At 36.6% G+C, this 18,137-nt stretch overlaps 1 protein-coding gene and 1 long non-coding RNA gene across 7 annotated transcripts in view; one reads left to right on the top strand and one right to left on the bottom strand.

The window, feature by feature from the left end:
• rapgef2b (Rap guanine nucleotide exchange factor 2b) overlaps window positions 1–18,137 on the top strand; it is a 101,371-nt gene that overhangs the window by 26,290 nt on the left and 56,944 nt on the right. For all 6 annotated transcript variants that reach the window (XM_079892238.1, XM_079892237.1, XM_079892235.1 and 3 more), the window contains exons 2-4: window positions 5,109–5,179; window positions 6,135–6,191; window positions 14,755–14,838. In XM_079892238.1, the coding sequence (XP_079748364.1) occupies window positions 5,109–5,179; window positions 6,135–6,191; window positions 14,755–14,838 (212 nt within the window). The remainder of the gene's footprint in view (window positions 1–5,108; window positions 5,180–6,134; window positions 6,192–14,754; window positions 14,839–18,137) is intronic.
• On the bottom strand, window positions 10,180–15,473 carry LOC307170926. Its single transcript, XR_013823460.1, has 3 exons — window positions 15,204–15,473; window positions 14,469–14,551; window positions 10,180–14,376 (listed from the first exon to the last, which is right to left on the bottom strand). It is a non-coding gene; the product is annotated as an uncharacterized lncRNA (long non-coding RNA).

Here is an 18,137-nt window from a genome sequence, read left to right as displayed (position 1 = left end):
CTCTACGCAATAATTGGTATTTATAAAAAGCAAACTTGACGGGGAAATGTGCGGTCTTTCACGCACACTCTGATCCAGGTGTACGCACAAAAACGGGTAAAATGAGAAATGGCGACACCGTCGGCAGATGGAAGAAACACGTGAAAGTGTGTGAAACTGTAGACCGTTGTGTAAAAAAAAAAATGGCAATACTGCCTCTCATAAATAACATGAAGACTTCACAAAACAAGTCTTACAATTAACAGCCTACACGAACACCCGTTTGATCGATCTGCAGTGTAAAACAAACAAAATCAAACGAAGATTAGAACACAAATGCAAATTAACACATATTTGCTAAAAGAAAAGTGAAATATGTTCTGCAATAATATTGGCATGTTATGCAATTCATCCTCATAACACATCTGTAGCTTGTCAGATGCAATCAAATGGATGGTAATAAAATGCCATGATGCCATCACAATGCCTAATGACGTGAGTGAAGTTACGTTTCTTGGTTTTCCTCTCTGCGTTTGCCATGATTTCGCAATCGATGAATATTAACTTGTGGGCGTTTCACGGACTATTTATGGGCAACTATGGGCGTGACATGAAGCCGCAAAAGCTGCGTTACATTTAGAATTGATTGTGATTTATTAAGGGAAAACTGCGTAGGATGTGCGTGTGCACGGTTTTATAAATCCGAATATTTCTGTGCGTACGCACGTCCTATGTTTCATCCGTACACCACTTCTGACGCAAATCCTATGCAAAGTTTTATAAATGTGGCCCCTGAACATTTGAGAATTTACAGGTGTAAGTTCGGTTACAGAATGCGGTTGTCACTCCAGTAAATAACTGAACTGTGTGTGAACGTAACTGCGTTAAGGACTGAAATACAGTACAGAGTCAGACAACTGTATTCTGCTGCTGTGAACACGGCCATTATCTCTCATTTGTAGTCTCTTTTGTTGTACATCTCAAATTTGCTGTATCATAGCTGAGCTTCTTTTGTGGAGTGTGCAGAACACTTTTTAAATAGACTGTACAGGTACAATCTCACGGCTTTGTTCACTGAGTTTCACTAAGGCTTTAGTCAAGGCTGCTGTTAAACAACTACTGTTGTTTGATTAACTCGCCAGTTTCATCTTTACTACTCTACCTGGTCTCAGCGGTGTTTGTCACTCAGCTTGTTACCACGGCAGCCACTGACTCCCACGAGAGTTGCGTAACCAGCCCTGGGCTTCACATATATTGTTTGACCAATCACAAAATACAATGGTCTCTTTGTCACAAAGCACTCTGGGAGGAAGCAGTCACAATGCAGAAAGAGAGTACAAAGTGAGCGTGCAAACCTAGTGGCGTTTTACTGTGAACCTGGCATCTGTTGGAAAACAGTGGAAAAAAAACAAGTGGTGGTTATTGTAGTAGTAATTTCTTCAGATTCACCCTATTGCTTTGTGTGTAAACAGTACCTAAACAGTGGCCACGATGTGTGAATGATTCAGACCAGATCAAGATGGTTTGATTATTATGGCAATAGTAAAATTTATGCCTTTTTTCCATGCCAACTAATAAAATTCATAATCATTAAAATATGATACAACTGAAAAATAATAACCACAAGCACTTACATTTGACTTTTTATTGTTTTTTTATAATGCTATCTGCTCCCATTTTGTTGAATGTAAAACTCGTAAAATACCAATGTTATATTAGTATTATTTAAATACTATTATAGTGTTTCTTAATATTTTAAATTAGCTTTTATTTTTACATTTTCAATTTTGATTTTAGCTTGCTTTTTTTACTTAAACTTATTTTAGCAACGTTTTTCATTTTCATTTCAACCAGAAAGTTGATGGTAGCCATTGGCTTCCATAGTACTTATGTAAGTCAATGGCAGCCATCAACTGTCTGGTTACCAACATTCTTTATAATATCTTCATTTGTGTTCAATAGAAGAAAGAAACTCGTACAGGTTTTGGAACAACATGATGAGTAAATGATATCAACATTTATTTTTTTGGATTGAACTATCCCTTTAACAATAAAGACAGTAAAATACTTTTAATTCAGAAATCAGTTGCAGCAGTCAGGTGGTACAAGTCCGAGCTCTGTACGTCGTTTACGTTCATTGTTATTGTAAAGTTATATGTGCTTTGAGACATGAGGTAATTTAACGGCGTCTCTCGTGACGCTTTGTAGACTCTGCTGTGTGTGTTCATGTGTTTTGAAGGAGGCGTGGCTTTGGAGATGCTCTGAAGGGAGGGTGGGATCTTATGCTTTCAAAGCTAGCTTGCTATTGCTAGCCTTTCCGAAATTGCCTACCATACATTTAACTTACAGTATGGTTCTTTCAGTTTTTGAATAATCTTAACTAAATGATAATTTCAGCTAAATTTATATAACTGACCAAAAATAGCAAAGATCTGCTTTGTCAAAGTTCATTGCTGTTCATTCTCTCAGTGTGTGTTTAGAGCAAAGTTGTAGTGGACTCATTATGAACTTCTGGCAGAGCGATAAAATAAAGGAGTGAAAACTCCTCATGAGGACACTGGGACTGAAAAATGGGGTTCTGCACATTCTTTCCATGTTGAATTTAGAAGTAATATTTGAGGGGGGAAAAGAAAGCCACAGTGTTCTGGGAGAGCTTCATTCCAGCCAGTTGTGGCGCTAAGAGTTGCAGAAAGAGCTGGACATGAGTCAGTGAAATCTTACACCAGCATGACATCTAGTGGAGGATTTGTGCAGTGCACACCAGCTAGAAGGTCCTTTGTCATTGTCTCAGCCTTATTGTTCTTTTTTTGCTTGCTAAAGCAATCATCACTATTCCTATTGCTCATATTTAGGTTTATAGATTTGAACAAACCTCTAAGCATTAAATGTTACGTGTAACGTCCCACACTGTTTGTGCTTCTGCTTCGATGCCTCCAATCATTTGGCTTGTTAAAGTGAGGTGATGTGTGCCCATTTTTCTAAGCAATCGGACTCAGTGAACCCCAGCAGCCACCCAGATGACCTATAGGAGTGTGCTTGAATCCACTCAAAGCACCTTAGCAAGGTAAAAAAGAAAAAACAGACACTAAAATACAAATAAAATGGATAAATCAATATATTGATTTAACAAATATAGCAAACATGAAGTGCTTGTTTTTTTTTTTTTTACCTTCTTATATTGCATTCTTATTTTATATAGCCTTATAATACATTAAAGCAACACTAAGTAGAAATCGTGTTTTTGTCAAACAGCGACCTCTAGAGTCGAATTCAAATCCGTCTTGAATGCGTTTCGGAGGGCATTTACTGTCTTTTCACGATCGGATAGCTATCCGATCTGAGAAAACGCATGAAGTGGCCAGGTGTAAACAGCCCCTATGACAAAAACATACGCACGAAAGCCGAAAACAAACCCTGGTTGGCCTCTCACGTCCACATTTGAGGAAGTGGTGGGGGAAGTGACGTATGCCGTAAAGCAGTCGAATTTTGTAGTTCTTTTTGTGCTCGGGTTACTACCCGAAACCCGAAGTTACATAGTGCCAGTAAAAGCGATACAGACCCCGTCAGGCTATGGCAGACGTGTCATTCAACCTATTGTAAGTCGATGTACCATCACAAGGGTCTTGGAAATATATTATGAAGGTTGAAAAGCTACATAGTGTTACTTTAATATGAGATTGTGAATTGTGGAACATTTTTAATTGACTATTTATAAAAAAAAAAAAATGTAATTTTTTTTATTTATTTTTTTTATAAATTTTCTGTTAATATTTCCTTTAACCTTTACCAGTACCATGTAATGTACTGCTAGTAACAGCAGGGGGTGACAAATAATAAATGTTATTTTCATTAGCCTCTTTTGACACTGCAAAAAATGGAGGTTACCATTATATTCTAATATAGTTTGTCCATGTGACCTTGCCCTCTGTATCCTTTGTATAAGAGTAAATTTATGGTCGCCTGCCCTCCCACAAACTTAGGGCCAACAAGATGGCATTTAAAAGGATAGTTCACCAAAAAATGAAAATTCTTTTTTTTTTTTTACCCACCCTCAAGTTGTTCTGAACCTATATGAGATTATTTATTCTGTTGAAGACAAAAGAAGACATTTTGAAGGATGTGGGTAATCAAACAGTTGTTGGGCCTCATTGACTTCCATAGTATGAAAAAAATAATACTATGAAAGTCAATGGGGACCAGCAACTGTTTTGTTATCCCTTTAATATGCCTTGTCATTTATCCTTAGGGTCAACACTCCGTTTTCATCTCGTCTGGACCCTCACCCCCTGTATTTCGCCATATTTACAAACAAATGACCAAAAAAACCCTATCTATCCTTTTCTGGCCCGCAGTCTCACCTGACCAGTATAGTTTTCTCTTATTCTTTATTATTTATCTATCAGTCACATAAGTCTTAATAGGAAAACAAGGGGGCAGAGGTTTACTTGTGCCATATCAGAGGGCAAATGTTTGGTGAGCTGTGTGTTTGCATTTGTGTTCTATGTCACACAGGGTCTCTCAGTTCATAATCAAGTGAGTCTGTGTGCGAGCACAGAACCTCTTTTGTCCTCTTCGCTATCCCAGCATGCCTTTGTGAGCACAAAGGCGGCCCAGTTCTGGCATCAGTGCTCTTTTGCATGTGGAAGGGGACAGGACGCGCTGTGTGCTCAGCTTCATGGACACTGTGACCGGTTTGTCTGAAGAGCCACTTGTAGATAGAGCAAGACTCCCTCTAGTGAAAGGACCTGTTTAGGGACCTGAGAATATTTGTTTAGAAGTGTTTGCACTGTACACCTATAAATGAGATATATTTGATATCAAAAACAGAATGAGCTTCAGAATGAGCGAATACATGATGAGGAAGTGTTAAAATGATGAGATTACTCTAATCTCAAATGAGTGTGCATTTGAGATTGAGATTGGCTTAATGTAATTTATTTTTTACAATCACTGTGACTCATGTTGTGTAGCTGCATCTCTCCATGTGTTTCAAGGCCATTTACTCTACCACACTTTTCCTATTGAAATAAACATTCTCTTCCTGTGCTGAGAATTCTGGGACAGTGTGTGCTTTTACAGATGATGAATAGACTTTGATCTTTTCTCTTTCTCTCTCGTTTTACCTGCAGGACCTGGAGATTGTTTATTCCTACTTGCATGGGATGGAGGCGCTGTCCAATCTTCGGGAGCACCAACTGAGGTAAAACTGAAGGAAGGATTTGATAAATGGGTGGGAGAAAAATGCACAAATGTTTTTCAGGTCAAGCAGGTGGTGGATGGTGGGTTATAAATACAGATGTGCAAATGATAGACAGATGTGCTGTGAAGATTATATGTATGTGTGTGTATATAAATATAGATATGTGTGTGTATATAAATATAGATATGTGTGTATGTATGTATGTGTATATATATATATAAAATTGTCAGCAATGTTAGCATTTCAACAACAGTTTTGGACTATATTTAGCTAACTTATAGTTATGTCAGTATTGACATAACTGTAACTGCTGCTAGTCAGTATTGTTGTATTGTTGTCTGAACTCTTACGTCGCTTTAACTACCTTCTCAAGGTTCTCACGTATGCACAAGTGGATGTACATATTTTGGGGTAAAATACTTTGTTACGTGACCGTGCAGTTCTAGAACATTCCTAACCCTACCTGACCCCACCAGCACCCCTTCAGGGGTCCGTACACATCTTCGGGAATGTGTCAGATGGACTTGGTTGACTTTCTACTCTCCAACTGAGCTGAACTTCATGGAATGTCTTTTGAAGAATGTTTTTGTCCTCTGGAATGTTTTGCTATGTGGCGATACATCCGAGTTTGCTTAAACAGCACTTCTAGCATAAACCAACATCGAAATATGTCATCCACAAACAGATTTTGGTTTTGTCCTTGCACTGTTCTCAACACAAGGCAGCCTGTTTGTTTTTCTTTTCAAACTCAATGCCAACCAGTCCTGAATACCCACAAGGGTTTTGTTCCTGAAATCCTTTTTGATTTCGGTTTCACAACATGAACTGAGGGATTTTTCATAATCGCAGACAAAAATATGAGGGTACATTTGTTTCTTTTGGAGCTGTTAAGTTTGGATATGTCACTGATTATATGTTTCTCTCTCTCCCATCCCTATTTTTTTTTCTTTTTTAGGATAATGTGTGAAACCGTACGCTACGAAAGACACGAAGCCAACGAAGTGCTCTATTAGTGAGTAACAACCTTGTTTTCCATCCAATTCCTTTGTTTAAAGCCATTATGTTTCTGTAAGCCTTTGTAGGATGTGCAATGCATAACCACAAATAGTCTTCAAAAATCGTCACTCCAGAAGCGGTGATAAATATAGCCCACTTTTCAAAAGTCTTATCAAATTACAAAGGTGAGATTTGAAAGCGCCGAAGCAAAAGTGTTATATTCAGTGCTGCATGAGCCTTCTGTCATGTTATAATGAGTATCCTAGTAGCTGAAAATGGCATTTTGAGGAATACAGGGTTTCTGGGTGATACACAAACAGCTATTGATCCACAACATCTAAGACATACTGACCCACTTTAGATTCGCCTTCGTCTGAAGAGCATGGCGTGTGTGTTTTAAAAAAAGTCCCCACTTGTATCCTCTCAGCACTGTTTGAAGTTAGTGTTGACATTGTCTGACACCCATTGCTTCTTGCTTTTTTGGTCCTGGAGTCCAACACACATAAACGCACACGCTCAAACACATATATTTATTCCCTCGGGTGGACCCAGACACTCCCCTCCAATTTCACACTCCATTTTTCTTTTCTCTTGAAGGAAGATGAAGTGTGGGCGCTTCCTTCCGCGGGTCACTACCCCCTGTTCATAAAGGGGAACGTCTCATTTACTCATCGTCTCTGATAGCATCTTTTCTATTGTGCCTGTGTAACAGTGGAAAGTTGCTGCACTGAACTGTTAATTACTGCTGCTGATTTAGGTCATTTTTAGGTCAGTTGATTACATTAAATATGTGCTTCTGTTCAATAGATTTGGGCATATCTGATGAAATAGTTGCCCCCCCTCAAAAGACCCAAGTTAAAATGATAATTTTTCAATAATTTTAACTTATTTTGTAAAAAAAAGAAAAACGCATGACAAAATCTATTCTATATTTTAACAAAAATAAATTATATAATAATAAAATACTACTACTAATAATATAATAACATATATATATATATATAAATTAGGGCTCTCAAAAGATTAATCGCGATTAATCGCATCCAAAATAAAAGTTTGTTTTTAATAATATATGTGTGTGTACTGTGTATAATTAAATTTGTATATATAAATACACACACATGCATGTATATATTTAAGAAAAATGTGTTATTTATATATATATATATATAAAAAATATTTATATATAATATAAACTATATAAATATTTATACAGTATATGTATGCAAATATTTCTTAAATATATACATGCATGTGTGTGTATTTATATATATATACAAAATAATTATACACAGTACACACACATATATTATGTAAACACAAACTTTTATTTTGGATGCGATTAATCGCGATTAATCTTTTGACAGCCCTAATATATATATATATATTTATTATTATTATTATATATATTATTAATATATATATTATTATATATTATTATTATTATATAGAATAAAATTAAATACATATTCTGCATTCTGAAGAATATTCTAGCTGTTGTTTTTCAAATAATAAAAGTGAATAAGGTCAAATGCTGTTTAAGGATTAATAAATTAGTTTATCATACATTTATAAACTATTCCAGGTTTTCTAAAGCCATATGACTGTGAGGACTACAAATTTAAGTTATTATTCACTGGATTTTTTTCTGTCACTGTTATTCTCAAAAATGGCAACATTATATGTGTTTTGGCAATTTTGACACCAGTGTCAACAAATGACGGTTCATGCATGTTTTATGACAACTGACGTCTTGGACCTGATACTTTCAGTCCAAATTGACAGTTAATAAACCTAAGCTGAAAAAATGTCTCAGTTTCGTTCAAAAAATAAATACATGAACGCATTGAGCAAACGTGTATTAGAACTGAGAGCAAACTTGTAGCCCGTAAACATAAACTAAGGCTGTTGCTAAATTAAAATAAGAGAAAGCATAATTATTTACTTTTTTGGTGCACAAACCCCCCCCCCCCCCCCCCCCCCCCCCAAAAAAAACATTTAAAGTAGACCCAGGGCAAGAATAAACTGTTAAAAAACATACATGACCTCTTTAATGTTGAATCTTTGAGATCAGAGAAATATTGCAGCAGCTTTCTCTGTGTGACTTAATTGCTGCTCTGTATGGGTTTGTGTCTTGAATTAGACAGCAATTTGGCAAAACAAATGCAGATTACATGTTCATTTTGAAGGCTGTATCTGATTGGCTATAGCAAGTTGCACACAACTAAAAGTGTGTGAGAGTTTGGAAACAGCAGGAGACAGAATCTGTCCGGCATCCTGCTGTTTATTGTCTGCAGGGTGTAGATGACAGAAAAACTTTCTTTTGGAATGCTTGTTTGTCAGGCTTGTCTAGTAGGCAAATGCATATAAAGCAGCATATATTTTTGGTTCATCTATAAGTTGTGGGTTTGTATAACAATGTGAGTCAGTCCTCTGTTTAATGTGGTTGTTTTCATCCACACACTCTCAAAACTCCCAGTGGCGGACTATTTAAGTTCTAACACTCCACTGTGTCTGCTACACCAGGCTTGTCGCTGTACCTCAGCGACTCACTCCACTGTTTTTTTATTAGACAGCTCGCTGCTTTAAAGCTACGCGCTAATAATAATCTTCAGACTTGTGTGTGCTGCTGCTGATTTCCCTCAGGAACAAACTACTCCCACCGCAACAACCTCTGAACCGCTAGTGCCAAATACATAAACACTCTTTCCGAGATGCTGCTTCTTATACTTTATTTTTGAGCAGGTTTGGACGGAAGGACAATAATATCACACTCGGGCTTCTAAAAATATTTGTGATAAAAGTTTTAATGTCGTTACTGATGCATATTGATTTCTGCTTTTTGTAAATAATGTTCAAGCAATGTTTAAATTTGTTAAACAAACCTCAGGGGGCTTTGCTCAGGGACTTTTTGTCTATTCATGCTAATTACGCTCTTAAACAAAAGTCATTTTTTACATCATAAATGAATTAGTCTATTTTAGTCGACGATTGACATAGCTTGTTTCTGTTAGTGGTCAATATAGTACCAATTTTGTCTTTTTTAAAAATACAATACTTTTTTTCCCCATTACAAATTAGATAAAAACCACAGATTGTGTGAAAGACCAGACATTTCTGATTAGCATTAGGACTATCTCACAATAAAATACACAATTGTGATACATATGTTATCATACATTACAGTATAATTGGATTGCGATTGAAATCTTACCTTTTGTACAAAGGAGTTCATTAAGTGATCCTAAAACTAATCCATTTGAATTGAGCGGTTTAGTTCATGTTTTCTGAAGAGACAAGATCACTTTATATGATGAACAGAACAATTTAGGCTTTACTTACAAATAAACATTTATCAACGAATCAGTTGTGGTAAACGGAAGCTCAAGCATGTTTGCTTGACGTGCGAGAACCAATGAGGTTCATCCTCGTGTTACGCAGAATGTTTGAGCTTCAGCAAGAACCAATGAGGTTCATTCTCACGCGTCAAGCAGGTTCGGTTGAGCATCTGTTTATGCTTGCTGAGCAATGTTTATATGTGAATAAAAGCCTAAAGTAAATCTGTTCATCATAAAAAGCGATTGAGTTTCTTTAGAAAATGTAGACTAAACCGCTCAATTCATTTGGATTAGTTTAACAATCTCTTTATGAACTTTTTTTTGAAACATCTAAGTGGTAGTTGTGTAGCTGTCTATGGAGGGACAGAAAGCTCTCAGATTTCTTCAAAAATATCTTCATTTGTGTTCTGAAGATGAACGAAAGTCTTACGAGTTTGGAACGACATGAGGGTGAGTAAATGATGACAGAATTTGGGTGAACTAACCCTTTAAATATTTCTTTAACATAAGTTGGTTTTCAATTTCTCACAATATTAAAAAGTTTATTTCCATGAAAGATAAAAATGAAAAGAAAAAAGTAAGAAAAACAGTTTTTCAATGTGGACCCCACTTTAAATTTGTATGAATGTGCAATATAAAACAATTTAAGTCAAAATTCACCAAAAAATATATTTTAACATGTATTATCTATTGAAAAGGGTCAGTAGATTTTAAAAATAAAACAAAATTGTGCCGCTAATGTTTCTTATTGTAGAACTGCACAGTGTCAGTGAGACTTATAGTAGAATCACTTTGAGCTCATCTGTGCTGTCACACTCCAGTAAGGCTGCCATCATCCTGCCATCTTTGCACTGAAAAGCCTCAATAGAAATAAAACCCTATAAAAGCATTTGTGTGTAAGAATAGCTGTTGGCTTTGAGTACTCATGCAGCACTCACACAAAACTGTGTCTTGTATGTGATCTGTGAGTGTGTGCATGCAGGAGTGGTGCTCTGGAGTGGCATGGGTGATCAATCTTTATGTACCCCCCCCCACACACACATACACACACACAGCTCAGCAGAAGGGTTCTCTCCTACAGTCATGGCCACCAGCTGGTATAGGAGAAGGTTTCCCTCTCCCGCATCTCTCTCTCTGTATTCCTGCTGTGAATCCCATCAGCCCAAGAGCCGCCGCTGGGCACAAACATACAGCTCTGACAAGAAATGTAGGCACATCAACACAAATTATAAACACAGTTTTGTCTATACTTGATTTGAATGTGCATTTAAGTCCATTTTTCATTTTGGTAACCTTTTATAATGATATCACTTTTATAATGTCACTGGTTCAATACTACTGGAGTAACTGTAATGATAACAGTAACTTATGCCTACCATAGACTGTTCGATTTCGGCAATCCTATAAGATAATTACAAATCACACTGTACGACATGGATCTAATAAACTTGGGTACAACATGTATGTAGACTGTATGATGATGACATCTATTGAATTGTAGGCTATGACACAAGACATTACAGAATAATAAAATGTCATCAGCATGTGCTAGTGGTAAGCAAATAGACCAATATCAAAGTGCAGCAATTGTGTTTTTTATGTGCGCTGGAAAAAGAGGAGGAAGCGAAAGAGGAGAATATGGATTCAGTCATGGCTTGGCATGCCAATTTTGTAAGTGGAGCTTGAGGAAAATAGTTTTGAGTTTTAGCACCATGTCGTGTTGATCAATACGCCATTTCATGTTGCAGTTTTATTGGCTAGTCGGTAGACATAGGTCGTAGCAGCAAACAAACTGAGATGATCATGTTAAAGTCTTTGGTCGCATGGCCGTGACAACGCCATCTTTGAACCTCTCTCGCTTCGCTGTACGATGTAGGACCACATCTGGGAGCCACGACCACAGAAATCACCACGATTGGTCACCTTTCGTTTGGGACAGCTCAAAATCGTACAATGTGTACCAGTCATTAGTTACTTACTCTAGTTCACTTTAAGTTTGTCTAAAATATTTTATTTTTAGAATATATTTATGGCTGTCAAAAGCTAACTGATATAATTTAAATGTTTAAGATGGATTACTTTTCTTCTTCATTTATGGTTAGCGAAGTTGGTTGTAAAGGAATAGAACTTTAAAATGTTCTGATAATCAAAATTTCATTTTGGTATTTGTTTTTTTAGTCCAGTTAACTTTTTTTTATAGTTTTTCAGTTAACAGACATTTTCGTTGACATTTCCTTTTAATGTTTTGCTAATATCTAGTGACAACCTCGCAAACTTTACCACAGTAACCATGGTTTCTGGAAAAATGTTATTAAAATGCCAGTAATAACTGCTGCTACCATTATTGTTTGTTCTGGAAAATTGTAATAAATCAACATTGGCATTGTTCCAGTTTTACTATAGCAGTAATACCTGGAGAAACTAATGCATTATAATGTGGGTTGCTGTGATGTATATTTGTAAAGGCATGAACTCTTAGTCAACAATATTAATTGCTCATCAACACTATTAATATTATACTTTTTCCTGTATTTGTCTGTGGATTTGAACCTTTAATTAAGAATTTCTTTTTTTAGGCTTACTGAAGATTAGCAGATAAATAACCCCTAAGGATGAGTGCATGAAGTCCATATTCCTCCAAACCTTGCCTGACTTCCTGCTCTGGTTTCTGCTGCTCCCCAGTCGTTCCTGAGGGGCTGGAGGCTGAGGCTGTGTGCTTGATGAGCATTTGATGAGCGCTGGAAGTGTGTTTCAGTGACCCAGTTCAGTCAGCGCTGCTCCGTTGATGGTGCAGAACATCATCACGCACTCCGTCGCTCGCTTTCCATCATTCCCGCTCTCTCCTTCTCCCTCTTTGCATTCTGCTGATTAATAATTGAGTGCTTCGTTTTTGTCTGCGCGCGTTCGGGAAAAACGATTAAAAGAGGGAGCAGAAGCTGCAATGATGAAGGGAGCGATGCAGAAAGAGAACTAAAAAAGCAAGCCGTGCTCGTGCTGCGTTTGAGAGCAGTCAGGAACTGCCTCATTAGTCCTATTGAGATGATGGAGCGAGTATTTATGTGTGGGTTTAGGGTTTTCATTTAAAGACAAACATCCAGAAGTTTGGAGAACTGTTTGTTGTACTCAAAGTTAAGGAAACCATTCTGTTGATCGAAATGGACTTTTCAATGGGTGAAATAATGAAATAAGGGATCGTGTACGTGGCTACTTACTAAATACGTAAATACAAGGATGTGAAATATTCATTTCATTTGAGTTCAAATTATCTTAAAGTTTTACCTGTATATTACTGTAAAGCTTTTGCAAAAAATTTGTGCATACAAAAAGGTCGGCGGCACAACAACACAAACACTGCAACAATTTTAGAAATATTAATGCTGAAGTTCTTGGATGTTATTTTTGCTGCATCCAATTACAGAGACACAAGATGATACCGGTTGCGTTTGTATAACACAAAAGTGTGAGACTGTGGTGTCATACGAGAGACATAAATAGCGCCCGTTTCAGTTACAGAATGAGCAGTCCAATATACAGCGTTGCTATACAGCGACAGAGAAGATTAGGAAACAGAGATTTTTTTTATTTTTCTAAAATTCTTCATTAAAGAGTTGTATGCAATGAACCAAACCAACCATTTACAAAGAGAATAAAAACATTACAAACTTTGATTTGAAGATTTTTTTTTATATGAAAATAGGACAAAAATGCGCATGACACAAAACTATTTATTTAAAGTTGTTGATTGTGAAAATTTAAATAGATTGAGAATGTAGAGCGGTTGAATCTATTGACCCTATTGAGATTGATGATTTGCTGAGCTTCATGGGAGTGGGCGAGCAGCACTTATGAGGTTTTTTTTTGGTGCAATTTGGCTGTTTCAGTTCTCTGATTGGTGGACATTTTTTGCATAATCCTGGTTGATGTCGTTTCCTTTAGGAATTCCATTGTTAAACATAATTATAAAATAGGGTTGTGGGCCGATGCTCACTGTAGGTCTATCTTTTATAAGTTATTGGTAAAAATTCATTCCTCTCTGATGAAAATTTATATGATTTTTACTTCCTGGACCCAACTGTTGCACTCTATATGACTGACCATAAATGGTGTGTTCAAGTCCTCCCGGGAAATTTGTATTTATGAGGTGGGAAATCATGTTTACAACGTCACTTTCACCTGAGCAAGATGGCGGTGTACCATCTCTTAATTAACTACACAAAAATACAGCAAGGTTTTAAATTCTACTTCCAGAAAATGGAGAACAAAGAACGTGCATCAGGTGTGGTTTGCTTTTTAATGTTTTTAATTAATTTATGAAGCCACTGTAAAATTTATTGTTACATATTATATTGTTATATTACAATGCAGTTATATTTGTATTTTCACTCGTATTTACGACTTTGTGGTGGCGTTCATGTGTGTTCAGCTCGTAAATGTGATCTTTTCAACATAACTTAAATGCACCATTAGAACCGAGAATTCCAATGAACGTGATAAGATGAAGATATACAAGGAATTTCATCGCAAATCGCACAAAAAAAACAAGTCATATTAAAATGTGCAATAATAAAGTGTGCAGTGTAGCATGAAAGCTGGGTTATTTGCTTCATGTTAGGACTGTCTATCAGCTCATAAACCCCAGCACTGCTTTGGGCATGTTATCTCACTGGAGTGTGTATCTGCTGTTCTGACTCAGTGATCAAGATGTCCGCTGCTCATTGGATTGCTCATCTTCTCACATTCCCACTTTTAACACTTACTGGAGAGGCAGACATGGAGCGGTGCTCGCCGGGGGCTGGAAGGATGTCTCTGGCGTCGACCCAATGTGCCTCAGAAGATGTCTAACGTTCCTGACTGCTCTGTGACCTGAAAAAAGGGAGTGGGGATTGTGTGTCAGTGTGTTATTTCCTACACACACACATAAATCAAGCAGTCACATTTCAACTGGCATCACTTACAGGAGGAAGAGAGATGGTTTGTTGGCCGTTTGATAGCTCTGTTCACGGTTTTCCTCTGGGAATCTCCTAATGTCATCTTTTGTCTGCACACAGGAGTGTATCACAGGACAAAAATGATGACAGAGTGTTTACATTAGGCATTGATGTTATGTGTGTCTGTGTTAGCTGCTTTTTCTCTAACCATACAGCAAACCTGACCACATGTTAGACACAAGCATGTTTTGTTTCCTGTTAGACTCTAACTAACTTTTTTTTTCATCTTCCTCTCTTTTTCTCTCTCTTTCAGTCCTGATGACATTGGCACATGTTGGTACATTCTGCTCTCTGGATCAGTCTTCATCAAAGAGTCCATGTTCTTGCCTCGCTCCAGGTATGTCCCCGAATGTCATCAAATACCAAACATTCACACTTCATTACAGAAAACCCCCCAAATACCCTTTCCATTAACCTGTCATGCATATTAACCTTGTACCTTCCTTCTCCCTTTAAAAGTTCTAAAATTTAATCGGAACAAATAAATGTGAAACGTTCTGAATAAACAAAGTATGTAAAGCTTAAAAAGAGTAAATGTCTGTCTCTTCTCAGTGTAGCTTCCTATAAGGGTTTTATCCCAGTTTGCCATTGAAATGGCCCGTGGAGGAGTGTACATCCAAAATGTGACTGTGACCAGTTTAGTAAAATTCAATTAGCATTTAATGAAAATACCTTTAAAGGCACACTATGCAAGATTTGTACCTTAATATAACGGCTTCGGAATCATTTCGATGGTGAACAAACTCGTAGTAGGGCGAATCATCCCGATAGCAAAGCAAGGGGGGGACGCCGCTGGCAAAACCAGCAATGCAAGTTTGAGAGGTGGCGCCCCGCCAAATCTTGCGAGAATCACGACTTGCTTTAAGGCACGACGACACATACATCAACAACATATGAAGAAGCCTCTATGAAAGACACTAGCACGCATTTCAGACGTGAATCATGGCAGAGTCGACGAAGAAAACGAAGAAATCGCGGTCGGAAGACTGCAGAGACGGCTCTGCGTGAGTGGTATTTACGACAGTAATGTTAAATACAAGTACTCCACAGCGACTCTAGGGGTCGCTGTTTGAGAAAAACGGAAACTGCATAGTGTGCCTTTAAAAAGCGACTTTATCAGTCTCCCAGTCATGTTTTTATTTTCTTGGGCATGTTTACATTTATCATGTTTTATTTTATTAAATAGAAATGCTGTCATAGTTTGTCAAATACTTTAAATATGATCAATTCATTAAATATAAAAAATAAATAATTAGATTAGTGAAAGGTTTTAGAATTTTAAGAAAGTCACAAATAATACAGATAATTTGTGAAAAAAAAAAAAAAAAAAAAGAGAGTTACAAATAATATTTTTTTTGTAAAATCATTATAGGAATGTTTTTTGTTGTTGTCACTTTTGGTGTGTTTCTTTTCCTGTGTAAAGGAATAGTTCAACCAAAAATTTAAATTGTCAACATTTACTCAAACAAATCATGCCTTTCTTGTGATTTTCTTTCTTCTGTGGAACATGAAAGGAGACATTTTGAATGTTCTTAGTCGTTGTTTTCCCCAGTAGTAGTAAATGGGTATTGTCTACAAGCTTCAAAAAGTACCATACATTTATTTATTTATTTTTTTGTCCTGCTTCAGAAGATTTGAATTTATGGCACAAATCGCATGGACTACTTTTATTATATGTTTATGCTGCTTTTTTAATCAGAACTTCTACTTTTGTGTTGCACTGGAGGATGTCATGCAGGTTTGGAACAAATTAAGGGTGTGTAAATTATGACAGAATTTTGGGTGAACTATTTATTAATTTCTGACCCTGACATGTAATCAGTAACCTAATCCAAACATCATAACTTAGCATAATATGACTACTTTAGAAAGGCCACATATGCAAATAAAGACTATCAGCATTATCAAGAATCAGCATTTTGTTTGGTGCAATATAACCTAGCTCTAGCATAAAACTTGATATGACAGAAATGAAGCAGTGAACTGTAGCAAGGACATGCAGAAAGAAACATTTTGACTGGGTGGAATTTAAAAGCATAGCAAGCTTTACAAAAGCACTTGACAGAGATGCTTTAGATTTGGCTTGCAGTGGGAATATGTAATTTTATCACCATGGCAATGAGAGAAGCTGGTCTCTCCCTCCCTCGCTGTTTCATTTGGCTTCACGGAGAGAGCTGTGATGTGTTTCTCCTGTAATAGACTGTGACTCAGGCGTCCAGTGAATGAAAACCAACAGGACAGCGGTGCACTTCTTAAACAATGTCTTGATAGTGCTCACAAACAGCCCCTTCAAGAGAATTCACCGCTACATTGTGTACCGATTCTTGTCTGAGACAGACCAGATCTGCAATAACATCTTATCAGCTTCCTTTAGCACATGACGTGCATTATTTTTCCCCATTTCTTTCCAAACAAAAGCACTCTCTTTTAAAAAGCAAATTTGTGCAACACTTCTGTTTCACTGCACCTGAAACTCTCACTCACTGCAAATGCTGCATGCAAGTGTTTAATTGCACCGCGATTGCCATCATTAAAAGCCTAATGGTGTGCAAAGTTCTGGCAGAAGTCAGAGTTGAGTTTGAGGTGGCATTTGAAAATGTCAGCGCCGGTACCACCTGGTACTCATGCCAGTGCTTATGCAACAAGTCCGAGCCCTTATTGCAGGCTTAACCATCAACAAGAGTTTCTATTGTTATAAACTCTGTTAAATCTGATCCTTCAGTAAGTCCATTGTTTTCTTACCTATTCCTGACCACTAGACTTAGAAAACATTGTTAACCACAGTTTCCTTGAGAAATGGCTTTTACCCTTACAAAAAAAGTACTGTGGTTTTACAATGGTACAGCTATGTTGTTAGGAAGTAGTACTATGATTCTTTGATATGTTCCATGGTAACGAATGTTTATTATACTCATGTACCAAGGTATTTACATGTGCTTCAAGGTGCAAGGTGCTTCAAATTATTTTATTTTCTCTATGGCTAAACAAAACCAAGCATTTTATATATAATAATTCTTTTCCTATAGTGTTTGGGATGAACTTAGAAGTTATGGTTACTACGTCCCTGCATTTTGGTACATTTTTGTTATTGGTATCTCTATGTCAGTTTAAAATGGTGGTTGTTGTTAAAATGGCAGCTAAGATATTGATACCGAAGTACATTTGCACTCTATACAGTCAGTGTTCCTTTGCTTTGTGCTATTTCATCTTGTATACAAGCAACAGAACTTTTGATTACATCAGGCTTTCCCAAACTGGGGTTTTGTGAGGAACTGAAAGGGGTTTGTGAGTTGATGAACAGCTAATAATTAATTAAATCGTAGAATTGTAAAAAATAAAATAATGTCTATAATTAAAAAGTCACAATTAAACATTTACTAAAATATTTTATTTGTTTACCTGCATGGTCAGACAACTCTGAACTTGCAAATGTGTTTGTTAAATTATCAAAATATTAACCTAAAATATTTACTTGGTAACCAGATGTTTAGAATCATTTTAAATTGAGTTTGAATTTAGTAACATGCTCAGATTTTCCATAGTTCTTTTTATTTGTATTCATCAGCAGATAAAAAAAAAAGTACGTAAAGGCAAGTTCTTAAATTCTTAGTTTCAGTAAGATGTATATTTTTATTA

The sequence above is a fragment of the Squalius cephalus genome (assembly GCF_949319135.1).
Source record: "Squalius cephalus genome assembly, chromosome: 14".
NCBI lineage: Eukaryota > Metazoa > Chordata > Actinopteri > Cypriniformes > Leuciscidae > Squalius > Squalius cephalus.
This window is presented reverse-complemented; position numbering and strand designations above follow the sequence as displayed.